A 26111-nucleotide genomic window follows, 5' to 3' on the forward strand; every position below is an offset into this window, starting at 1 on the left:
CTTGCTCTCCAAATTTTGAGGTTAAAGACCACTTTAAGAATCTTATGAAAGTTATGGATTCTCTCCTTGCCCCAAATTCAGACATATTCAATACTTTGCATAAAACTCCAGGGGGTTTATAGACCCGATGAAGCCCATCCACGAAACCCACAAGCTCCATTAAAAAAGAAAAAGTCAGTAAGGATGAGAAGGGGGAAGAAACTTGAAATACAAATCGAAACAAATGCATCCTTTTATGGCTTATGAACGTGATGATTGGGTTTTCACACACATGTGAGATGTGCCTCTGGTAAACCTTAAGACATCAGCACATTACCTGTCTAACATAAAAAAAAAAAAAGAAAGAAACAACTAAACCTAACTCTATTTAAAATAAATAATATTACTACACCAAAGGAAGGATAAAACCAAACAGACAAGTTCAAGAAATATTTAATTCTAGTTACAAGGAGTTTTTTCTGTTGTGTTATGGGTTAGCAATTCTGAAATACCTTTTGTGTGCTGTAGAGTTGAGCAAATGAGTACAGTACATGTACTGAGCGTATTGGAAGCTAGTTCTTTTTTTTTTTTTCCCATTTATTTGTTTTATTGCATTTTAGGTTTTGGGGTACATGTGAAGAACATGCAAAATTGTTGCATAGGAACACACGTGGCAGTGTGATTTGCTGCCTTCCTCCCCATCACCTACATCTGGCATTTCTCCCCTTGCTATCTCTCCCCAGCTTCCCACCCCCCACCGTCCCTCCCCTATTTCCCCCCAACAGACCCCAGTGTGTAGTGCTCCCCTCCCTGTGTCCATGTGTTCTCATTGTTCAACACCCGCCTATGAGTGAGAACATGTGGTGTTTGATCTTCTGCTCTTCTGTCAGTTTGCTGAGAATGATGGTTTCCAGGTTCATCCATGTCCCTACAAAGGACACAAACTCATCATTTTTGATGGCTGCATAATATTCCATGGTGTATATGTGCCACATTTTCCCTATCCAGTCTATCCTCGATGGGCATTTGGGTTGGTTCCAGGTCTTTGCTATTGTAAACAGTGCTGCAATGAACATTCGTGTGCACGTGTCCTTATAGAGAACGATTTGTAATCCTTTGGATATATACCCAGTAATGGGATTGCTGGGTCAAATGGAATTTCTATTTCTATGTCCTTGAGGAATCGCCACACTGTCTTCCGCAATGGTTCAACTAATTTACACTCCCACCAACAGTGTAAAAGTGTTCCTATGTCTCCACATCCTCTCCAGCATCTGTTGTCTCCAGATTTTTTAATGATCGCCGTTCTAACTGGCGTGAGATGGTATCTCAATGTAGTTTTGATTTGCATTTCTCTGATGACCAGTGATGATGAGCATTTTTCATATGTTTGTTGGCCTCACGTATGTCTTCTTTTGTAAAGTGTCTGTTCATATCCTTTGCCCATTTTTGAATGGGCTTATTAGTTTTTTTTCTTGTAAATCTGTTTTAGTTCTTTGTAAATTTTGGATATCAGCCCTTTGTCAGATGGGTAAACTGCAAAAATTTTTTCCCAATCTGTTGTTTGCCGATTCACTCTAATGATTGTTTCTTTTGCTGTGCAGAAGCTGTGGAGTTTGATTAGGTCCCATTTGTCTATTTTGGCTTTTGTTGTCAATGCTTTTGATGTTTTGGTCATGAAGTCCTTGCCTACACCTATGTCCTGAATGGTTTTGCCTAGATTTTCTTCTAGGGTTTTTATGGTGTTAGGTCTTATGTTTAAGTCTTTAATCCATCTGGAGTTAATTTTAGTGTAAGGTGTCAGGAAGGGGTCCAGTTTCTGCTTTCTGCACATGGCTAGCCAGCTTTCCCAACACCATTTATTGAACAGGGAATCCTTTCCCCATTGCTTGTTTTTGTCTGGTTTGTCAAAGATCAGGTGGTTGTAGATATGTTGTGTTGCCTCCGAGACCTCTGTTCTGTTCCATTGGTCTATATCTCTGTTTTGGTACCAGTACCATGCTGTTTTGATTGCTGTAGCCTTGTAGTATAGTTTGAAGTCTGGTAGTGTGATGCCCCCCGCTTTGTTCTTTTTGCTTAGAATTGACTTGGCTATGCGGGCTCTCTTTTGGTTGGAAGCTAGTTGTTGCTGTTGGGGAGGAGAGTTATAAATATGGAGAAAGGGAGGACTAAAATGAATTTTGTGGTGTTGAGTTGGAACCAGAGGTATCTATATGAATTCATGAATTGTGTGTGTTTGTGTGTGTACAGATGTAGAAATAAATTAAGATAAAATATCTATATTTCTTAACTCTGTCTGCTAAAGGGCTTAGAAAGTAGACAGTACAGTAGCATTGAGCACACCTGGCACTCAGATCTTGGTTTCTAAATACCATTTTGTACTGAAAAATAAACTAGGGCTCCTTGGAGAAATGGCTAATTCTCAGGCTGAGAGAGGGAAAGTACAAGATAAGCTTAGAATATTGTGTTGTGCCAGAGAGCAAAGAAGTGTCTTTTAAAAAATGGAGATATGAGAAAAGAACACAGGAATCAGAAGGGGCCCCCATTGGCCAAATCTGGGACTATATGAAAATCAGAATAAATAATGGTAATTCTTTATTACCATTACAGTGGTATTATACCATAATATTATAATTGTAATATCACTATAAAATAGTCATAGAATAAAATAATCTATGAGTTCATACTAATATAAATAAATAAATAAGGGAGAAGGGATAGCTGTGTCTTATAGTAGAATATCAACTAATAAATATAGAAGAAATGATGGAGTCAGAATATCATCATTGTACAACATTATCTAGACAAGAATTATTAGTGGATGCTAAAACTAGTGGTAGAAGTTTGATAAAGAAGAGGATATGTCTGGCAGAAGACTTTTCTATACAGTGAAAAAAAAAAAAGAAAAAAGAAGAGGACATATACATAGATTCAGAGCACCTCCAAGCAAATAACTTATTGATCATAAAGGGAAAATTAGTAACTCCATGGTGAGTTAATCTGGTGAACACAACCGTAGCCATTTAATCACAGTTAACAATACCAATAAAGAGATGCACTGACCTCACATGCCTTGAAAAGGACTCCGTATCATTTCTATGGTACACCTGCCAAAACTATATACGCTGAATCTAATTATGAGGCAGCATAAAACAAACCAAACTGAAGGGCATTCTACATAACAACTGGCCTGTAATCTCAAAAAAAAAAAAAAAAAAAAAAAAAAAAAGTCAACTTCATGAAAGATAAGGGAAGACTGAGAACCTGATCTAGATGAAAGAAGATTAAAGAGATATGAACAGTAAATGCAATGTGTGATCTAGAATTGGATGCTGGATCAGAAAAAAACAGCACCAATGAAGGACATTATTGGAGCAAATGGTGAAATTTAAATATAAACTATAGATCAGATAAGAATTTTGTATCAGTGTTACAAATTCCCTGATTTTGATAAATGTGTTGGGATTATGTAAGAGAAAATTCTTAGGGAATACACACTGACATATTTATGGATAAATGGGGCATAAATAGTTTAAGAAACAACATGCGTATGCATATCTATATGGATAGGTAGAAAAATGATAGATCAGCCAGGCACAGTGGCTCACACCTGTATTCCCAGCACTTTGGGAGGCTGACGTGGGCACATTATGAGGTCAGGAGTTCCAGACCAGCCTGGTCAACATAGTGAAACCCCGTGTCTACTAAAAATACAAAAAAATTAGCTGGGTATGGTAGCAAGTGCCTGTTATCCCAGCTACCTGGGAGGCTGAGGCAGGAGAATTGCTTGAACCCAGGAGACAGAGGTGCAGTGAGCTGAGATGGTGCCACTGCACTCCAACCCCAGTGACAGTGCAAGCCTCTATCTCAAAAAAACAAAAACAAAGCAGAACAATAAATCAAATGGGGCAGAATGTTAGCAATTAGTGAATCTGGGTAAAGAATATACTGTTTTTGCAACTTTTCTTTAAAAGTGGACAATTATATAAAATTTTAAAAGTTTACAAAAAGAATATTTGCTCTAAGATGGAACTTTTTTTTTTTTTTTTGGAAACAGATTCTCACTCTGTCATGCACGCTGGAGTGCAGTGGTGCGACCTCAGCTCACTACAACCTCCGCCTTCCAGGTTCAAGTGATTCTCATGCCTCAGCCTCCTAAGTAGCTGGGACTATAGGTATGTGCCACTGTGCCTGGCTAATTTTTGTATTTTAGTGGAGATGAGGTTTCACTATGTTGGCCAGGCTGGTCTCAAACTCCTGACTTCAGGTGATCCGCCCACGTCAGCCTTACAAAGTGCTGGGATTACCAGCATAATCCTACTAAGCCCAGCAAAACTGGAACTCTTATACATTGCTGGAGGGAATACACATTGATATGACCTCTTTGGAACTTTGGTAGTGTCTTCTAAGGCTATACACATATATCCCTATCACCCAGCAAGTTTGCTTTCATATTTAACCAATGAAAAACAGTGCTTCTTTTCACGAAAGGACAGGTACAAGAATGTTTATAGTAGTAAAAACTGGAAATAGTGAAACACTGGAAGCAACCTATGATGGTTAATTTTATGTTGACTCGGCTAGGCAATGGTGCTTAGTTGTTTGGTCAAATATTAGTCTGGATGTTGTTGTGAAATATTTTGTAGATGTGATCAACTAACTTTAGTTAAAGAGAATTATCCATAATGTAGGTGGGCCTTATCCAATCTGTTGAAGGCCTTAAAAGCAAAAACTGAGGTTTCCCAGAGAAGAAGGAATTCTGCCTTAAGATTGTAACATAGAAACCCTGCCTGAGGTTTCTATGTTTCCAGCCTGCTGCTCCACAGAGAAGGACTTTTGGACTTGCCAGCCCCCACAACTATGTGAGTCAATTTCTTTAAAAAAAAAAAAAAATCCCTCCTCTCTTTCATACACATATAATTGGTTATATATAATTATATATATAACATATATAATTGGTTCTGTTTCTCTGGAGAACTGTGACTAATATACAACCCAAATATGTTTGGTTTGTGTGTTAGTCAGTGAGAGAATTGATACATAAAATGCATAAATTTTCAAACTACACCACAATGGAAAAGAACAAATGGCTATATGCACAAACATAGATGAATCTTGCAGAGATAATGTTGAGTCAGACACAATATTATGTCTGACTCATAAAACAAAAGAATATATACTGTATGAATTAATTTTTACAAAGTTCAGGAACAAGCAAGACTAATTTATTATGACAGAAATCAGAATATTGGTTACCTTTGAGGGATGATATTAACTGAGGGGACACAAAGGAGTCTTCTTGGGTTTTGGAAGTGTGTGTCAGCATGGTAGTTACGTAGGAGCAAATATACGTCAAATTTCATCCAGCTGTGCATTTTATGGATGTTTTTTAAAGAGGTTAAAAAAAGAGTTCTTATTCTAAATACTCACCTTCTCCATCCCCTCTATGGCTAAGCTGTAACCCTGTGCAGTAGATTTCTACATCCATATTACAGATCCGGAAACTCTGCTCAGGCCTCAAATACATGTTCACAACTATATTTCTTATTCCTATCCAAAAAACTTGTTTTCTTAGAATTTGCAAGCCACCCAAGAGTCCTCCTTCTCTGTAACCCCAAGTACAATCTGATGGCCAAGTGCAGTTGATCAACTTCCTAAATATCCCTCCACTTTCTCTTCCTCTCCTTACCATCACTGCCTTTGTTTAGGCACTGTAATTTCTGCTTGAGTTGCATCATCACCTGGGTGACAGCAACACCTAAATTAGTGTTTGAATAACTGAGGACTGCAGCTTTGCCATGCTGAGACATAAAACTGACCATCACATAGGACTAGCATCTACTCCAGTGCCCCCATCTGCTCAATCTATGTCTGTGAAATGAAATAGCTCATTTCTAACCCCAGTACCATCATGTTCCAGACAAGTCTTGGTGTCTGACCATAGGAAACAAGTAGTTATCATGCATCTGTTATCAGTACTACAGAGCAGACAGAGGGTGACTCCTGAAAGACATGATTCTGGGTTCTAATCTAACTAGGGAGAGAAAACACAATCAAATGAGTACAAGACAACCTACAGGTTAAGTTCCCACATTAATGTCTAAACCATCATCAGGTGCTTTTCATCTTCTTGCAACAATTTTTCTCAGATTCATCTTTGTTTAGATGATGACAATAGCCCCTCTGCTGGAGTCCCCGTCTCCATCTCCGGCTCTCCCTGCTCCAGGGTCTTCTGTAACTGGGCTACCGATTGAATCATCCTTAGGTATTACTTTAGTCATCTCCCTCCCTGCTCAAGAACCACAAGAGCTCCTCATTAGCTGCCAAGTCAAGTCTAAACTTCTCTGCCTAGTTTTCAGGATCTCCTTGCTCTGACCCCTCCCAGGGTGACATGACAGCTGTCTTAATATTTTTGAAGGGCTGTCAGAGAGAAGGATTAGTCTGATTTTGTGCTGCCCCAGCAAGCAGGAGGTACTATCATAGGTGGAAATTACAGAATGATTTAAGTGCCTTGAAGTGTAAACATTTTCCTTTCTACTTAGTGTATGAATGTCGGTGGCAGAGGTGGTGGTGGCAGTGGTGACAATGCATGGAATACTGTGTGTGACTCCAACAGAACTTGTGTTCCACTCACTATGAGTCTAAGGTTGCAGGAAGTAACAAAATACTGCACATCCAGTATTTTGATGTATACATCATTATTTTTTCTATGTATCATTTTTTGGTAATTTTCAAAAATGAGATTTTACTGTAATCAATTTCTTTGACATATAATGTCTATCTTTCCACATTAAATTTTCTTTTATCACTGCAGTGTAAATGGCCATGCAACATTTCATTGTATGAATGTTTGATAATATCAATAGCTTATTCAATAAGTCCCCTGTGGCACTTTTCTTTTTTTTTTTTTTTTTTTTTTTTTTTTTGAGGCAGAGTCTTGATCTGTCACCCAGGCTGGAGCGTAGTGGCAGCATCTTGGCTCACTGTAACCCCTGCCTCTCAGGTTCAAGTGATTCTTGTGCCTCAGCCTCCTGAGTAGCTGGCACTACAGGTGCATGCCACCACCCTCCACTAATTTTTATATTTTTAGTAGAGATGGGGTTTCACTATGTTGGCCATGCTGGTCTCAAACTCCTGGGCTCAAGTGATCTGCCTGCCTCGGCCTCTCGAAGTGCTGGGATTACAGGCTTAAGCCACCATGCCTGGCCCCCTGTGGCACCTTTATAATAATTTATTATCGGGCCGGGCGCGGTGGCTCACGCCTGTAATCCCAGCACTTTGGGAGGCCGAGGCGGGTGGATCACGAGGTCAAGAGATCAAGACCATCCTGGTCAACAAGGCGAAACCCCGTCTCTACTAAAACTACAAAAAATTAGCTGGGCATGGTGGCGCATGCCTGTAATCCCAGCTACTTAGGAGGCTGAGGCAGGAGAATTGCCTGAACCCAGGAGGCGGAGGTTGCGGTGAGCCGAGATCGCGCCATTGCACTCCAGCCTGGGTAACAAGAGCGAAACTCCGTCTCAAAAAATAATAATAATAATTTATTATCAGAAACATTACTCTGGGTAGGTAGAATCTGAATGACCAAAAGGAGAGTAGATAGGTTGGTATGGAGAGAAAGTTCCGAGGTGTGAGACAGTCTGACACCACCTCCTGACAGGCACTGAAGAGATCTGGCCTGGAGACCAGGATGCAGGTTAGAGGATAGTGGGGCTGAGGCTGGCCCTGAGAACATCTAGAGCTAGGAGGCTTCTTAGAGGTCATCTTGCTCTGCATCCCTCCAGGAGCTCAACTTCACTGTACAGCATCCCTGGCAGGCCTGACCAGCTCCAGCTCCTGTATTTGAGAGCTCGCTGCTGTGTAAGGCTGTCCGTGTCATTGCTGCAAAGCTCTGTCTGTTAGAAGGTCAAGTTCTCTGGGTAATGGGATTTGAAGTATTTTCTTTTTATCTATGCTTTCTAAATTTTACAAAATTAGCATGATTCAACTTTTATTGGCTTTACGAAAGTATTTTTTAATTCATCAAAGCCACCTTCTTCTCTGTTTACTCTGACCTACGCTTGTCTTTCCTGTCTCTAAATCTCATTGTTGATTCTGTATAATCCAGTACATGTCTATATACTGTCTGGTGTTATTACAAGTTTGTTTCACTCATGTTGGTCTTGGCTCGCCTATGAAGAAAATTTTCCTGTGGCCAAATTGTGACTTATTTTCTCATTTTCCCTGACATATAGCACTGTGCAGGAATTGCCACTTGATGATGGCTTGGTATTGGATCCTTCAGGTGTCACATGAACTACCTGGCTTTCCACAGAGGCTCTGGACTTGGGGATGCCCCCAAACACCCACAGTTCTCCTGGGCCTGCTGAGCCCCATGGAGATGACCCAGGTATCCAGTCAATGGCATTGCTAATGATCAACCTCTCACATTATTCTGCCTCTGTCTCCTCTTTGACCTCTAGCTACCGGGCCAAGAGACTTGCAGAATCTAATGGTCTGTCCAAATTACAAATGTCCTCCAGTAGCTGGGGTACAATCAGAGGCTGGAAGATCACTTTTGTATTTTTTTTTTTTTTTGAGACGGAGTTTTGCTTTTGTTGCCCTGGCTGAAATGCAATGGCACGATCTTGGCTCACTGCAACCTCTACCTCCCGGGTTCAAGTGATTCTCCTGCCTCAGCCTCCCAAGTAGCTGGGATTACAGGCGCCCACCTCTATGCCCAGCTAATTTTATATTTTTAGTAGAAACAAGGTTTGTCCATGTTAGTCAGACTGGTCTCAAACTCCTGACCTCAGGTGATCCGCCTGCCTCTCAAAGTACTGGGATTACAGGCGTGAAGCACCATGCCCTGCACTTTTGTATTCTTTTCCCATTATTTGTGAACAGCATTAGAGCTGAGGTGGTCTCTAGCAGCTACCAATCTTTAAGAAATTATCCCACATTCTATTCTTGAAAAATGAGCGTTACTGTCCTACTGTGTGCCAGACAGCTCTGTAAAGGTGGCTGCAGGGACTAGGTCCTGATAGCCATCCCTTTGCTCTTTCACTCAGTCTGTATTGGGAGGCAGCTACTCAAATTACATTTTTACTAGCAAACCCTCTGAAATGACCTCTGCAGTGATATCATCACACTCTTTTTACTCAGCAACCACCGCTTAGCACTATTAAAATCTCTCCTCTCCATGCTAAATCAAAAGGGCAGCATAGCCTACTTAAATAAAGCTTAGAACAGGAGACCCTGCTGGTTTCTTGACAGTTTTTTTTCAAGTGCATTCAGACATGATTCTCCATAGATATTGAAGGGCTGTCAGGTGGAGGAGGACAAGATCTATTCTGTGACAGAATCCTATTGCTTCTACAATCCGAACATGGCTGCCGGCTCCATGCCACCGGGCTGCTCCAGACCACCATGTACTTGCCTGGATTATAGCCCGAACATGGCTCCCAGCTCCATGCCACCGGCCTGCTCCAGACCACCATGCTCTTGCCTGGATTACCACAGCAGCCTCCTAACCAGTTACCCTGCCCGTCCAGTCTTGCTCCTCTAATCCTTTCTCCAGAGAGGCTAAGTGTTCTGTTTAGATCACAGAACACCTCTGCTTAAAACTCCATAATACTTTTGCGTGGACCTTCAGGATAAATCTAAACTCCATAGCATTACATTTAAGACTCAGCCTCTGCTTGGCTCTCCAGCTGCATGCCTTGCCCAGATTGTTTCAGTCCTACCAAACCACTTGCACACCAAATCCCAAATACTTTTTAATTATCTTACCTCCAGGTCTTTGCCTAGAACATAACCCCTCCCCCTTTTGCCAAGTTAGCTCATTTGCCTTCCAGGTATCACCTCAGATGTCACTTCCTCCAAAAGTCTACCTGGTCACCCAAGGCTACAGTGGATATCCTTCTGTCTTCTGAGTATTCTAGGTTTATCTTTATCTTCTCTCCTGTCATTTTATCTTTTAATTGCCTGTTTCCATGTATCTTCTTCTCCAGACAATAAGCTCCTTAGGACTGTAATTGTTTTATGTATCATTGTATTTCCAATACCAGTGCTTGCCACAGAGACACTCAATAGTTAATGAAGAAATGACAGATGACAGAACAAGGATAGGTGGAAGATTCAGAGGGGTCCATTTCCATGTACTAAAGAACTTGCTAATAACTGACCATATATATAAAAAAAAAAAAAAAAAAAAAAAAAAGGAACACATTGACCTACAAGCATAGGGAAAGTCCCATCTCTGAAAGTCTACAAGCAGAGCCCAAGTGCTCATCACGCAGGGAGCTTCCTCAGTAGATGGCAGGTTGGAGAACATCCTTTCCACTCATTTCCTATCCATAGGAAGCCACGCTTAGATTCATTTGTGAGGTAAAAAGACTTGGGCTGTGGTCCCAGTTCTGCACGGACTGAGGCTTTGGACCAGCCACAGCCTCTGAGCTTTCTTGGTTGTGAAATAGAAATGACACCTGCACTGCCTACTTTAGAGATTTTGTGAGGTTCAAATGAGATCACACATGCTTAAGTACTCTGTGAAAGCCTTAAATGAAACGTATTATTTACCATGTAACCTTCAGGAGTGGCAGCCTCACTGAATAACAAAGTGCCACAATGTAAACACTGCTGCAGGCAGAGCTGCGAATTAGAGCAGAGATCTGCCTCTTCTGCACTGAGCTACTGCCCTAGGGAAGATAGTGGGGTTCAGGAGCGTCTGGTTGGTTGGAATCTGTCAAAGGCTTGTTGTTCTAGACATCAGGGAGACTCCTTGGGGCCTACTACTGTCTTAAATCCTCATGAAAATTAGCAGAAAATAAAAACTACAGACATAACAAACCTTCCCTTTGGGTCCATTGATTTAAGCTTCAAGGAAAGTCAAGAACAGTTAACAGTATTTCACTTCCCCTTTAGCAAGACAAACCCAGTGAAACCATTTAAAGGCTTTTTATTAGGAACCAGGGGAATGAGCTGCTTATCCCTCTATAACAGTCTAGAGCAGGTCGTCAGGCCCAGGATGGAGAGAGGTTATCAAAGGTGCTGTGGTGTGCTTTGCTGCACGTGCTTAGGGCCTGGAAGGAAAGGTGGTGGCAATGGAGGCTGGCAGGAACTGGTGTTAGCCAAAACACCAAAATCCTGAGGAGAGCCCCTCTACCTTCCTTCTAACTCCACTTGAGGCTGGAGCATGCCAGGAGACAGAGAATGTGAGCAGGACGCAGCAGTGTCATCTGAACCCCTGGCTTCGTTCAGTGCTACTTCACTTGCTGGCCCTCCACTCTTCTTGCCGTTTAGTGATTAGGTATTTGAAGAACTCATACACAGACCACGCGATGGCTGTGGAGGGGATCTGGTAAATTACTCTAGCCTGCACCCCTCGGAAGTAGGCGGTCACCCCACCTACTTGATATACCGTCCTGAAGGCACTAGCCATGCCTGTGATATGTCCTGTAATGTGTGAGTTCAAAGCCAAGGACTCCTGGGTGTTGAGCAGTGTTTTGCAAACGTCCAGTGGGGTTGTGGCTGCGGCAGCTACAGCTCCTGCGCAAGCTCCAGAGAGGACGTGGGAGCTTGGGTTGTACCGTCTCTGGGGGTTAAAGTGCTCCTGCAGGAATTCATAGGTCATGAAGTGAATGGCTTGGAAGGGAACGTTCATGGTCAGCTGGGTGGTGTAGCTGCGGTAAAAGGCCCCGGCCCCTTCATTTTGCCACACTGCCCGTACACAGTCTGTCACCCGGTGGTATGGTGAGTTGTACATCTGCATCCTCTGCTTGACGACTGGTAGTGCCATCAAAGTGGAAGGAAGTGGTGACAGCAGCCAACCAGTGATGGACAGTGTCGGAGAGTGTCCAGATTCAGAGTCCCAAGTCAGCAAATCAGCCAATGGAATATAGAGAGAAAACAGTATGAGTGAGCTGCGGGCTAACCTGAGAAGTCAGTTTCCCTTTTTTGAGGGGAGGGAGTAGGCAGAGGGTTGGTAACCAGTCAAAAAACAATAAACCCACTTTCATCAGGACTTCAGTAAAGCCAGCCAATTCACATATAGGATATATCTATGGTTTGGGAGCTCCAGAGAGTCTTCTTAAACTAAGTACCTATCTCTGATCTTACCCTCTTACAACTCCCAACAAGAAATGACTCCATGACAGTGAACATCATCATGAACACAGGCCCCTAACAATCCCAATCCTCAGGAACAAAAAGCACCTAACTCTTGATGTGAGATGGTGATCCTCCTAGAGGGCAGGAGAGAGAAGTGCTACCAAAGAAAAGATTCTTAGCCAAAAAGAGTTGGCTTTAGTTTGCAAACACCTCCCATTCCCTCAAGTACATAACACGGTGTGCACTCTGTGGAACTTCAGCTTAGCTTTGGCCCCTTCCACCCCACGGCCTTGCCCAGACAGAAAATGAATGTGGCAACAATGCTATCTCCTCATATTTGTTCATCCTCACACGGAGAATGTTTTTGGAGAATTTTCCTACAACTGAAAAGCTAAGATCCCAGCAGAAATGCAGGGGCTGAGTTCTACAATTTAAACTTTCCTTCCTATCTCAACTAGCTTAATTTCGATAAGAAAGGCATTTTTTTTTTTTTTTTTTTTTTTTGAGACGGAGTCTTGCTCTGTCGCCAGGCTGGAGTGCAGTGGCGCAATCTTGGCTCACTGCAACCTCCGCCTCCTGGGTGCAAGCGATTCTTCCGCCTCAACCTCCCAAGTAGGTGGGACCACAGGCACGTGCCACCACGCCCGGCTAATTTTTGTATTTTTAGTAGAGACGGGGTTTCACCATGTTGGCCAGGATGGTCTCGATCTCTTGACCTCCTGCTCCACCCGCCTCGGCCTCCCAAAGTGCTGGGATTACAGGCGTGAGCCACCGCACCTGGCCAAGAAAGGCAATATATTTAAGTGCCAATTCCAGCAAATCATAGGGGGCAGGAAAAAAAAGTATCCATCTTTACCTCTTTGAAGAAAAATCAATCTGCTAAACTTTCAGGACAGATCAAATCTACTGCAAAGGAGACTTCCACCAGGAAAACCCAAGAACAGGCCACAGGGAGCCATACCTTTTTTGAGGGAAGCCCCAAGGATTAATGAAATCCCAGTGAATCTGCTTCCTGTCCAAGGGGGCGGGGGGTGCCTCCTAAGTACTGAAAACATGGAGGGAGCACCCTCTAGTGGTAAAACAGGGTAACAGGATTTCCCACCAAAACTGATGTGCTTTCTTCTGCCAACTGGAACTATAGATGCAGCTGCCCACACAGGCATAGGCTGAGAAATCATTACCTTCCGCAGGGTTCATGGCTGCATCATGAAGTAATGTTGCCACACACCCGGCTGCACCTGCAAACAAAAAAAAATAACTGCCACGTGTAAGGCCAAGAGAGTGTGACCAACTCATGGAGGTCTTCCAATGAAGGGGAGTGGCTATGCTACATCACAATGGAGAAAGGGAACATTAAGAGCTAGTCCAAGAGATGGGGGACCCACTGCTCCTAAACTCCTGTTTAAGAAAGGACGATATCTGTTCCCACCAACTTTGTAAGGTCATAAATGTATTCCACATCTATGATAAGAAGACCAGAAAGAGCAGCTCAGATCTTATCAATAAACATCTTTCTGGGAATAAATGCAGCTTACAGCCCAGATAGGAAGCAGATACACTGCTGCATAAGGATTCCAGCACATCACCTGCCGCCAGTGGAGGGAGAATATGGGGCCAGGTAGTCAGATCTCATGGAATCTCACCACAGAATCCCACCACTGTCCTGCTGCCAGACCCGTTTGCAGATCCTAACATTTGTCTAGAAAGATCTTTCATTCAGGTCCTAAACTACTCTACCCCTCACCCTCTCCACACTCAACTTGGTTTCCAGGCAGTCCTGAAGCCCTAGGCTGCTATCCTTCCTCTTACTTCCACACAACCTTCTGATTTCTTCATGTAGTTCCTTAGCCCCACCCCCCACCCACTTTGTCATGTTCTCAACACAAACTGCCTCTGGTGAGTGGGAATCCTGAAAAGGTGAGGTGAAGAGCAGGGGCTTCATTAGTATCTTCCTTGGGTGGCTGGCTGGGTTACCTCCAATCCTGCCCCTAGGAGGACACCACCCACCTCTCAGACATACACTGGGGTAGTTCAGTGTGTCTCCACATTACCAGGGCATTGGAAGTTGATGCCAGGGAGAAGATGAGAGGAACAAGTCAAGCTGGTAGGTAAGGGAAGATGATACTGTAACCCTTTGTTGAGGTGCCCCAAAGGAAAAAGTGGGGTCGAAGCGGCCCGTTGTCTGAGAACATTAGGTTTGGAAGTCCCTCCCTTATAATCTGGCCTATCCCAGCCCAAAACTTCAGCTCCAAACCATGCTGAGACTGGAAAGCACTGACAGCAGCAAAGCCCAAAGAGTTGGGAAAGTGGGGGAACCAGCACAGGAAGGCTCAATACCATTGGCAATATGGCTATTGCCCCCAGGGTGGATTACATCACTCAATGTCTTTTTTAACTTTTCGTAGCAGGCAAAATAAAGGGCGTGGGCAGGCCCTGCGCCTGTTGCTGTGACGTTCAGCCCCCGCATGGGCCTCCATAGGCCCTCCGTTCTTATAATCCGCCAGAGGGCCTCCAACACATTGCGATAGCGGGCAGCTGGGTCAGGCTGTAGACTCTGCATCCGGGTCTGAAATTACAGCAAGGAGAAGCGCAATGTCAGCAAAGCCAACTTCTTGCCCCACCTCAACACACAGGCTTTGGGCACTGGGCAGACCTTTTACATGGAGCTATGCCAATCTGTGAGAGGGATATTCAGCTATGTCCAAATCTATAGCTGATTTTTTTTTTTTTTTTTTTTTTTAAAGACGGGGTTTCGCCATGTTGGTCAGGCTGGTCTTGAACTCCTGACCTCATGTGATCCACCCGCCTTGGCCTCCAAAGTGCTTGGATTACAGGCATGAGCCACCACGCCCGGCCTATAGCTGATCTTTCTTATCAGCCTTGGAACTTTCTTTTTTTAGTCATCTATGACCCTAAGAATGGAACACCATTATTTTCCCTGAAAAAATAATGCCACCACTTGCTAAATGTCTTGGTACTCCAAAAGGATTCAGAGCCTCAGCAACAAATATCAAGCTTGTGCTTCAGAAGTTACTTTTTCGCCTTAATACACTCAAGCTGACAGTTCTTTACAAATGGATTCTAAATTCAAGTATTGACTGTCTATGACATAATTTATGCTTTAAACCTAAAGACTGCCCCCAGCCCTGAGGGGCGGCTAATTTGATATTTTTTCAGACTAGCTGGCAATGGCAGCTGGGTCTACATCCAGTCTTGGCATTCTTAAAAATGCTGCTTTTATTTCTTGGGAAAGACCCTGAAACTGCAAAGATGGGAGTGTCTAGCTAGAAACCAATCTAGTCTCCAATCCTGTAGTGCCCTTCCAGATTTCTAATCTATATTTATTGAATCCCAAAATTGGCATTAACAAATAAAATCAGTCTCAGTGAAACATAATCTTTGGAATCTCTCTAAAGGATTCAATGATTGGAATAAAAGTGTAGGGTAGATACTTTGTATGATGTTCCTGGACAGTTTTGTTGAAATTTGGGAAATTAATCTTATTTGAAACACCTCCCTAAGTTAGACCTTTTCTGAAGAGTGTGTATCCTCAGCAAAGTTTCTCATCTACTGACCCATTTTAAGGTAAAGTAACATGGAAACTAATAGTTAATATAAAATCAATGTCTGGTGCCAGACACACAATAAGCACTTATGATTTGTTTGCTGAATTAATGAATGAATCTTTTACCACATGACTGTATCAGTTACAATCACTGGTGAGCCAATAAGGGCAAGTGATGCCCAAGTATAGTTTAAACTTCTGCTTCAATCTAATCACTGGATTCCATTTGGACTTAAAAGCTTGAACCTTTGGCCAGGCACAGTGGTTCACGCTTGTAATTCCAGCACTTTGGGAGGCCGAGGTGGGCAGATCACCTGAGGTCAGGAGTTCGAGACCAGCCTGACCAATATGGTGAAACCCTGTCTGTACTAAAAATACAGAAAAATTAGCCAGGCATGGTGGCGTGCACCTGTAACCCCAGCTACTTGAGAGGCAGGAGAATCACTTGAACCTGCAAGGTGGAGGTTGCAGTGAGCCAAGATCACGCCACTGCAGTGCAGCCTGGGCAACAAGAGTGAAACTCTGTCTTAAGAAAAAAAAAAAAGAAAAAAAAAAGCTTGAACCTTCCTCTTGGCCAGCTGGAATCCAAGAGTAATACCTTTTCTCAAGAGCATGGGAGAAAAGAAACTAACCAGATGAACAGGTCTCAGTTAGCTGCAAGAAATCCACATTCCTCTGGTTATTTTCTCTTGCCTGCTACCAAGAAAAAACCGGAAGCTTAAAACGTTAGTTACTGGATGTGTACAGTATTACTTATCACAATTTGACACAATCTTTCCTCCTTCCCCCCACCCCCACCCCCAAACCTCATGTATTTCCAATAAAGGATTTGTTTACTGATCTTTCCTATCACACGAGGCATATAAAATCCATCAGAAGAGTTATTCATAGAGACCACAGGTCAAATGCTGGCTATAGCTACTAATAAGCAAAGATAAACTGAGCCTCTTGGCTTAACGTGTTTCCATACATTTATTCAAAACTAATCTTGTATAGGAGAATGTTCAGAAATTACATTGTTCTGCTGCAGTCAATGGTGTATTTGGCCACCAATTCTGAAAGGTTTGGCTTTGGAGGCCTGGAACTCTTCATCCCCAAGAGAAAACTGGATTCTGGATAAGCTACTTTGAACATTCTATACACATATCTAAATCTAACTCAACAATTCTAACTCAATGAAAACATACCCTTATGGAGAGGACCTGGGCATAAGCTATGCCAAATATAAAAATGAATTTGTGGGCCAATAAATCTGCCTTTTACAGAAAGACGAAATATCTAAGTAAGAATTTCTGAAAAACCTTAATATGCAAAACCTCTACTTGGCTTTGGCAAAAAGCCAAACAACCCAGTAGAGAGGTAAGTGGTTTGGTAAAAGACAAGCCACATTTGAGTCAAAAAGCCTGAGTCCGAGCCTTAGCTTTGCTAGTTGTGTCATCTTGGGTATGTCACTCAACCCTCTAAACTTCAAAATTGTCATCTATAACATGAGGCCAAGAATGGCTGGCTCATAGGGCTGTTGTGGGGATTAAAAGAGATAAGGCATGTGAAAGCCACTGGTAATTTATAAGGTGCTATAAAGATTTGTATTGCATTCAAAATGATTCTAAGATATATTTGTCCATATCTAAGAATTTACAGATCATGGTAGCATTGCCTCCAGTATAAGTCATTTCACAAATACACATGGGCAACTAACTGTCCTTAGTCACTAATAAATCGAGTTAATTTTGTGTTTTTTGTTTTTCTTTTAAAGTTTCTCTGTGGCTATAGTAATTTACGCGTCCCACTATTAATCTGAAGGTCATATGTTCAGGGATAAACTTTACCGTGAAATTTTGTGCCTTGCCCTGTTCTTGTAATCTGCTTTTGGGGAGCTGTATGGAAATCTTGAGAGTCTGTTACACTGAGTTCAAATCATAACTGTGCCACTTAAACTCTGTGACCTTGGGCAAGTTATATAACTGTTCCCTAAGCCTCCTTTCAACTGTAAAATAATGAAAATGGTTTCTACTTCATGAAGTTGCTTCACAGAGTAAATGAATACATGTATGTAAGACACTTCAGATAGTGCTTGGCACACAAGATCACTGAATACTTATTAGATGCAAGAAAATCAAATAAGCTAATGTCCTCATTTCCTAACCTTTCACAGGTGAATATGTGTAGATATCGTTTACATCTGGAAATTGGAGATTTATCTCCCTCTGCTCTTCCCCTTTTTATTATATAAGTGGATATTTGCTTCACCACTTCAGAACCAACAACAGCAGCTTGATGATAGGTGGGTACTTAGGTAGATGATTTTGAGAAGGGTTCCAGCTGTTTTGGGTTGCAGAAATCAGTCCCCAGAGATAAAGTCTGGTGCCTCTGAGGCCCCGAAAAGGAAACTGGGATTTATCTGGGTTCCCAAGCCTCTCCATTATGACCATGAAAATAGCTGGTTGAATAACCATGGCCCAACAAGGCTATGCTGACTTCTCATGGTCCCTCTCAAGGATATTTAAAGTCAACTTGACCCTGGTAAGTTGCTGGGGATGGACAGGCTTGCATGCCAAGAGGCAATGTCAGCTTTCATTTCCAAACATTGTGGTTGCCCTTTAGGCTCCAACTACATGGATACCTGCCTCCAGTCTTAAAGACTGGGCTGCTTTTCCTCTCCATCATCTACTTAGCCAGGGACAAGCAAACTGGGAAGCCCTTTCTGAAGGAAGGGATTTGAACTTCACTTTCATGCCTGCAAAAGCATTTAACATACTCACTGACACAAATCATACTGGTCTCACCTAGTTCTTCCCTTTAAGTCATTTAAATCCCAGTATTAAGTGCAAATGAATACGAGTCTTCTAAAATAAGCTTTTGTATTGTTGACGACTCCTCAGCATTTTTTTCTCAAAACATTATTTCCTTAATGTAGGGCTTCCTGGCATAACTGCAATGTTGTATGACTAATTTTTAAAAACAAAAATTCTAAAGCTTATGTAAATGAGTAAGAACTGTTCTTCAAAATAGTTACCTTGGAAGGCTACAATTGACTTATTCCAGCAATGCTGTGGTTATGCAAAACATTTCTGGAACTTCTCTTTCAGGAGTGTTTCCTCAATGGGTTTATCGGCCTCAGGAGTAAAGCAGTCTCCTTGCTTTCCAGTCCCACATTATTTTGACACCAAGCAGTATTACCCATTTTGACCGCCCACTTTTTTCACCATATTTGATTCTGAATAGTCTCTGTTCCTGCAAAATCAATTCCATCTTGTCACAGGGCAAAGATTTGCCTCCATTAAGGATATGCACCCAAATATTCTAGAAGCATTTTTAACAGGAATTTATAAAATGTTTATAGCAACAATAGCACTATGTAAATTATATGGAATAAGAAGATAACCTTCCATTATGTAATGAAACAGTGGTTAAATGGATAAGTTGCAGTAATATTTCTAAGACAAACTATTACTCTGTATTTTTCAAGCCACAATAATTTTCACTGCTTTCTCTGATCTATTTTTTTTTTTTTTTTTTTTTTTTTTTTTTTTGGGTCGGAGTTTCGCTCTTGTTACCCAGGCTAGAGTGCAATGGCGCGATCTCGGCTCACTGCAACCTCCGCCTCCTGGGTTCAGGCAATTCTCCTGCCTCAACCTCCTGAGTAGCTGGGATTACAGGCACACGCCACCATGCCCAGCTAATGTTTTGTATTTTTAGTAGAGACGGGGTTTCACCGTGTTGACCAGGATGGTCTCAATCTCTTGACCTCATGATCCACCCGCCTCGGCCTCCCAAAGTGCTGGGATTACAGGCTTGAGCCACCGCGCCCGGCCTCTGATCTATTTTTTATTCAGTACTCATCCAGAAAAACAGCATCCTAAACCCTGCACTCTACTAACAGTCTAAGTCCAAGTCTACCTCTAAGGAGGTTACTCTGCAGCTAGATTTTATTAACTTTTGGATATGTGGCATTAACTCCCAAGTCATTCAACCTAGAGTCTATACATATAATGTCTGCATCTTATTATTTGTACTTACTCGTTTTACATTTCAGTGTTGTTACTTCCTTCTCATGGATTTTACTGTTCATTTCTATTTCTTCCAAGTGACAAGGGCATTTAACATTCTAATGTCCATTTTAGTCAAGTGCATTTACCCTATTTTCAGTGGATATGGCCCTTGTTAGGAGTTACCTTGTGCTAAAATACTTCTGCCAATTTGATGTCATTCACAAAGCTTAATGAGCACTTTCCACATTACTAATGAAAACATGAAATGGTACTGAAACTAGAAGGAAGTAAAAGAGATCTACTTTGCATTTCCCAAATTGACTCTCTCCTCCTTTTGAATACACAACACTTTCCTGATTTGAAGAGAAAACATACAACAAGAAGCTGCCAGGTTACTGTTTGACTATTACCGTTAACATGTAAAGGAGGCATTGGTCTCTGTCATATTTATTTCAACAGTCCCCTCCACTTTACTTCTCCCTCAATTCAGTCCTCACCTTTAGTGGCTGGCACTTTTACTAACGTATAAGAATAAGACTGTAAAGAACAATCATCTGTTTCTTTCTTCACCCAGTTTTCTTCAGGAGGACCTGATGACTTCTGTACATATTAATCATCCTGCTTGGTTGTGAATGCCATTAGTTTTACTTTCACATGGATGGTGTCCTCTTGTTGATCTCATTCCATTTTCTTCATACTTACATCTACTTTCTAAAACTGTCACTTCTTGCTAGGCAATTTCTCCCTTTCTGTCAACTTCAGGTGGCCAAAGAAATACGCTATCAGTTTCATCTCTCTTGTTTGGAGGCTGATGTGCTCCCTGCACATACAGTCCTAATCCCAGCTCAATTTTCATGTTCAGGAAATAGGTGGGGTATCATGCTTGCTTCACAGAGAAACTGAAACCTTTTCCTGAATACGATCTTTCCCATATTACTTCCAGTCTGGAACTCTGCATTCTCACTGCACAATGATTTCCAATCACTCATGTGTTAAGATTTAACATGTAAGTCCTTTATCTAGCTGAGAGATCCCAGATTCGGGTTCCTGCCCCGTCAGTAAGGGAAGATATAGTAGGGAGTTTGTAAAAGCACTAGCCCAGAAAACATCTCAAGTCATTAGATCCAATTCAGATCTGGTTCACGCCAGCTGGCTTCACCTTAAGTTAGTAGCACTTACCTGAGCTTCGGGACACCCCATCCCACCCTATTCCTGTTAGGTCCCAGGTGGGGTCCACAGCTTTGGCTGACAGATTTTCGATCCTGAGTCCCGATTCAGATTTCACTGACGGTTAGAATAGGTCCTGGTTCCTGACTGGGATCAACTCCCAGCTGGGACCTTGCTTGAATGGAGTGTCGGTTCGAATCGTGTGGTAGTGGCAGGAGCCAGAAAAGAACCCATGTCGGCTCCGGCTCTCAGCCGGGATCCTGGCTCCGGACAAGACCCAGGGGTCGGGTCAGCCCCAGGTCGGGTTCGAAGCCCAGTGCAGGTCTCACCTTGACGCAGTCGATGGGGTACATCACGCAGTGCTCCAGGATCCCTGCCACGGCGCCCGCCACCATGTGCGTGGTGACAGTGGCTCCAGCCGGCAGCGCCTCGTAGTCCGGGCCGGAGTCCGGATCTTGTCGTACCGGGGGCCTGCAGGCCCCGGCCTCCCCGCCGCCGGCCCCCCGGCCCACGCCCCGCTGCAGCCACCCGTCCAGCAGCGCCGACTCCCCGGGGCTCCGCCCGGGCCCTGCCGCCGGCCCCCCCGCCACACCACCAGCACCCCGCCCCTCCAACTCCATCCACCCGGGCCAGCTGCGGCGCCCACCCTCGCCGCTGCTGCCACCACTGCTGCCGCCGCCCCCCAGCCCCGTAGTGTCCGCCTCAGGCGCGGCCCAGAGAGCCCGGGGCCTCCGGCTCCCGCTTGGCCCCGCGGACACGCCCCTCAACCAACCATTGGTGCAGGCGCTAAGTTAGGCCCACCCCTTTCCCTACGTAAGAAAAATCTGCCGGTACTATTAGCGAAGTCGCCTGTCATTCCTCCGCCCTGAGGCGTTGCTAGCGCCTAGATCCCACCCCTTCCCCTTTGATCTTGGAAGCTTCTTGTTTATTGGTCACTGATTGGCCGACATGTGCGATTAACCCGCCTCTGACTTTTTAGAAGGGCGGGAGAAACTTAAGGCTGAACTTTGATAGGCTCAACCACTCTCGATACTTTGACCGCAGCCATTGGCCAGCACCACGTCGGGCCCCGATTGGCTACAGAAAGAACGTAGCGCCCAGGGACTCTAGGGGCCGACTTTGGGCCCCTCACTGGAGACTGCAGAGCTGCGTTCCCTGGCGCTGGATCGCGTTGGGGGCGGGGCGGTGGCAGGCCTTCCACGTCAAACCGCTGACGACTGCCGTTACGACCCGCGCTTGAGTGCGCGCCCCAAATTCTGAGACGCATGGTTGGAAAGCCGACGGCCCTGGCCCCGAGAGAGCCTTGTTCCCGCGGGATCTCGTCGCGGGCATGAGGCGGAGCCGGCCTGGGCCGGTCATCCCCTGGCACGACCCGCAGCCTGTCCGGGAAGCCGTTGCGACATGCGGGCGGGGAACTGCCTCACCGTCCGGGGGGTACCGCGACGGCCCGTTAGACTCTGGTCGGGTTTGGAGTGTTGGGCCCTCGGGCCGGACCCAGCGCTCCTCAGGTTCCAGCGCCCCGCACTGAGCCTCGCATCCACAGTCGCACAGTAAACCCAGCAAGTGTTGAATGAATGAGGTCCCCCCGCGTCCCGGCTGTCACTGGGCTCTGCGCCAGGCCGAGAGCCGGAGACGAGACGGGGAGGGAAGACGTCGAAATGGGCGGGATGATTCAGAGATGACGGCCGGTGTTGAGGCGGGGGCTGGAGGCCGCGTCCCAAAGGCAGGAGGGAGGTGCGGCCTGGCCAAGCCTGAAGTATCAGCATCCTGTCCCTGAACCGGCGCGCTGATGGGTCCCCCGCCTGGTGATGAAGCCCTCTCCCACCCTCCTGTGAGCAAGGCCAGCGATTACCTGGCTTTAGGACGCCCTGCGCTAGGGAGCACGGGCGCCTTCTTCCGTCTCCCCTGAGCGTGTTGGCACAAGCCGCCCGCGGTTTCCAGCTCTGTCTTCTCTGTTTTACCCAGATGATGCAACGATGGACTTCTCCATCTGTTTATAGCTTTTGCTTAGATAGGAAAGAGGTTTTCCTTTTTTTTTCCCCTAAAGTTTAGCCCTTGTCTGGGCTTCCTTTTTAAAAACTTTGTGTATTCTTTTCAGCAGTGGTTATTAACCTTTGGGTCGCGACCATTTAATAAAGCTACAAATTCTCTTCCATTTCCAACTCCCATTCCCCGTGTGCACACAAAAATTTGCATATCATTTCTGTGTTTCAGAGTTCCTGAAGGTGCTGTGTGAATACCCTAGGGGTCCATTAACCTAGCTTAACCTCTGCCCGGTGCAGTGGCTGACGCCTGTAACCCCAGCACTTTGGGAGGCCGATCTCAGTACTTTGCTTGAGCTCAGGAGTTCGAGACCAGCCTGGACAACATGGCAAAAACCCATCTCTACAAAATAATGATATATACGAAAAAGTACAAAATTTAGCTGGGTATAGTGGTGTGCACCTGTAGTCTTAGCTACTTGTGGGAGGATTGCTTGTGCCAGGAGTGACAAAGCAAGACTGTCTCAAAAATTTTTTTTGAAAATAACTCCTCCACAGCATGTTCGGTCTCTCCTCTAGCATATTTAGCTTGAGAAATGAATAGGTGTCACAAAAACCCATTCAATCCTGCTAGAGTACTAATTCCCTTTACTGCCTGATTGCTTCAGTAATGACCTGTCCACCTCTAGGTCCTTTCTCTCCTTAAGCTCTTTACATTTTTTACTCCTTTATTCATTGGTCATAAATACCTTTCCAAATCCAACGGTTTTTTTCCTATTCTCATTTTTCTTAACAGAGATAACACTTGGCCCCATCCCCACTGGGCTCCCCATTGACCCACCCCCTCACTGAAACTTTTTCCTAGCTTCAGAAACCACTCTGTTCTACCTTTAAGATTTCTCAGTCGCTTGCACTTCTCTAGCCATTGAAGTGGAACATTCCTAAAAGTTTAGTGCTTCTTAGTCATCTTTAATACCCTGGAGAACTTTGCCATTCTAAACTAGTTGTCCTCATTGGAACCCTATATTTCCATAATTCCATACTTTTAACTTTCAGTAATGTTTGAGTACCAACTTGAAGCTGGGGATACAGGACAGACAGAGTCCGTGTTCTCATGATGGGGTGGGGAGGTGGGACAGAGAAAAACACAAAAAATGTCAAATAGCTCTGGATGCTATACTGATCTTTGAAATAGGGTGGTATGATATAGTCTGACTGGGTGGCTACATTGGTATGGCAAAGGAAGGCCTTTCTGAGGAAGTTGACATGTATGGTGAGTTCTGAATGACAGGCAGCAGCCAGTTATTGACAGACTTGGTGAAGGGCATGCCAGCAGAAGAAACAGTAGGTACAACAATCTTAAGGTGAGAACAAGGTTGGTGCATGAGGAACGGGAAGAAGGCCAGTGTTGGAGCATGGTGAGCGAGGGGGAAGGGAATACAACATGCGGTTGGAAAGAAAAGGGGTGAATATCCACCTTAATTTACGACCCAGCATTACCATTCCAAACTTAGCCTTTCCACTCCCCACCCCAACCCATTCCTCCAAACTTTTCATTTTCCATGAAAGTCTTCACTGTTTGCCCAGTCAATGAGATTCTAAAGCTGGAGTCTTCCTTGACTGCCCATTCAGAATCATCATTATTCTGAACTGTTTCTTCTGTTTATGCTCCCCTATTCCTTCGTATTGATAGACTTTCCCTGAATCTGATTACATCTGTATTGTCATAACCCCTTGAAAGGCCTGCCTGCTTCGAGGATCCCCTAGTTTCAGCAGTATTTTGATTATCCTCCTTCCAGTTACATAGTAAGATGTTTTTCCCACCTCCTTGAAGATAGTCATGGCCATGGGATTTGCTTTTAACCAGTGAAATACAAGGGAAGCAGAAGAGTCACACATTTCCTCCTCTGCCACATGACTAGTGATTATTTGTTCAGATGGTGGAGGCTCCATCAGCCTGGGGCCCTGGTGAGGATGATATGAAGTAGAGTTCCCTACTTGCTACCTGCTTGCTCCCAGGCAGACTTTCAGCATCAGTGAGAAATCTTAGTTGTTTTAAGACAGAGAGCTTTCAGGATTATTCCACACCATAGCATAAACTAGCCCAGTACTTCTGAGACTTTAATATGATGGTAAATATTACCTGAAGAATTTGTTAAAATGCAGATTGCAGTTCTGTAGGTCTTGGTGGGGTTTAAGATTCCACATTTCTTTCTCTCTTTCTTCCTTTCCTTTTTCCCTCTCCTTCCTTCCTCTTTTTCTCTCTTTTCTTTCTCTTTCTTTTTCTTTCTCTTTTTTTTTTTGTAGAGACAGGGTCTTACTATGTTGCCCAGAATGGCCTTAGACCTCCTGGGTTCAAGCAATGAAACTTGCTCAGCCTCCCAAAGTGCTGGGATGACAGTTGTGAGCCACCATGCCTACCTAGATTCTGCATTTTTGACAAGCTCCTAAATGATGCTGATGCTGCTAGACCTTGGACCACCCTTTGAATAGTAAACACCTAACTCATTCTGACTATCTCAACACATCTACACACACACCCATACACAATATCGTACATCTCATCAGCACTAAACCTTTCTAAAAATTTTTAATAGTAAGCAGACCGGGTGTGGTGGCTCATGCTTGTAATCCCAGCACTTTGAGAGATCGAGGCTGGTGGATCACTTGAGGTCAGGAGTTTGAGATCAGCCTGGCCAACATGGTGAAACCCTGTCTCCACTAAAAATACAAAAATTAGCTAGGCATGGTGACATATAGTCCCAGCTACTCAGAGGCTGAGATGGGAGAATCACTTGAATCTGGGACGTGGAGGTTTCAGTGAGCCGAGATTGCAACACTGCACTCCAGCCTGGGTGATAGAATGTGACTCTGTCTCAAAGAAAAAAAAATAGTAGGCAAAGTACTTTCTTGGTAATATTCTTCACAAACCCTCAAAAGTTTCCTGCACCTGCATCTGCTCAGGTCCTGTAGTCAGTCATATTTTCTTGTATTCCCAGTACAATTGTTTTTCACATTCTCTCTTCTATCTCATCATTTTCTACGTCTCTCTATGAGACCACTAGTTTTCTTAACATCAAGTCTCTTTTTTTTTTTTTTTTTTTTTTTTTTAGTAATAGAAATCTCTCAAGCTTCAGTATGGGCATGTGGCTTCCCAGCTAAAACCCATTGATTTTCCCCAGCTTCCCTAGCAACTAACATTGGCTATGTGACTAAGTTCTAGCTAGAGGGATGTGAGTAAAAGTGATGTTTGAAACACCTGGGTTGTGCCTCTAAAAGAAAAGGGTATGTTCTCCTCTTGCTCATTTTCTCCCTTCTCGTCAGAACACAGACCTG

At 43.9% G+C, this 26111-nt stretch overlaps 1 protein-coding gene and 1 non-coding gene across 7 annotated transcripts; one reads left to right on the forward strand and one right to left on the reverse strand.

Moving 5' to 3' along the window:
• The first annotated feature begins 227 nt into the window (after positions 1–227).
• On the forward strand, positions 228–326 carry LOC116554258. Its single transcript, XR_004270140.1, has one exon. It is a non-coding gene; the product is annotated as a small nucleolar RNA U13 (small nucleolar RNA).
• A 10575-nt stretch (positions 327–10901) lies between these two features.
• Positions 10902–21539, reverse strand: SLC25A28 (solute carrier family 25 member 28). Of its 6 annotated transcripts, none has more exons than XM_032281260.1 (4): positions 21123–21539; positions 14407–14635; positions 13251–13307; positions 10902–11745 (listed from the first exon to the last, which is right to left on the reverse strand). In XM_032281260.1, the coding sequence occupies exons 1-4, from the start codon at positions 21411–21413 to the stop codon at positions 11228–11230; spliced, it is 1095 nt and encodes a 364-aa protein (XP_032137151.1). In that variant the 5' UTR covers positions 21414–21539; the 3' UTR covers positions 10902–11227. The 6 variants fall into 6 exon arrangements, with proteins under 6 accessions (XP_032137151.1, XP_032137154.1, XP_032137152.1 ...); XM_032281263.1 differs by having other exon boundaries at positions 20806–21521; XM_032281261.1 differs by having other exon boundaries at positions 14121–14635; positions 21123–21367.
• Positions 21540–26111: the final 4572 nt, after the last annotated feature.

The sequence above is a fragment of the Sapajus apella genome, unplaced genomic scaffold (genome assembly GCF_009761245.1).
Source record: "Sapajus apella isolate SASKATOON/1434 unplaced genomic scaffold, GSC_monkey_1.0 scaffold13, whole genome shotgun sequence".
In the NCBI taxonomy this organism is placed as follows: domain Eukaryota; kingdom Metazoa; phylum Chordata; class Mammalia; order Primates; family Cebidae; genus Sapajus; species Sapajus apella.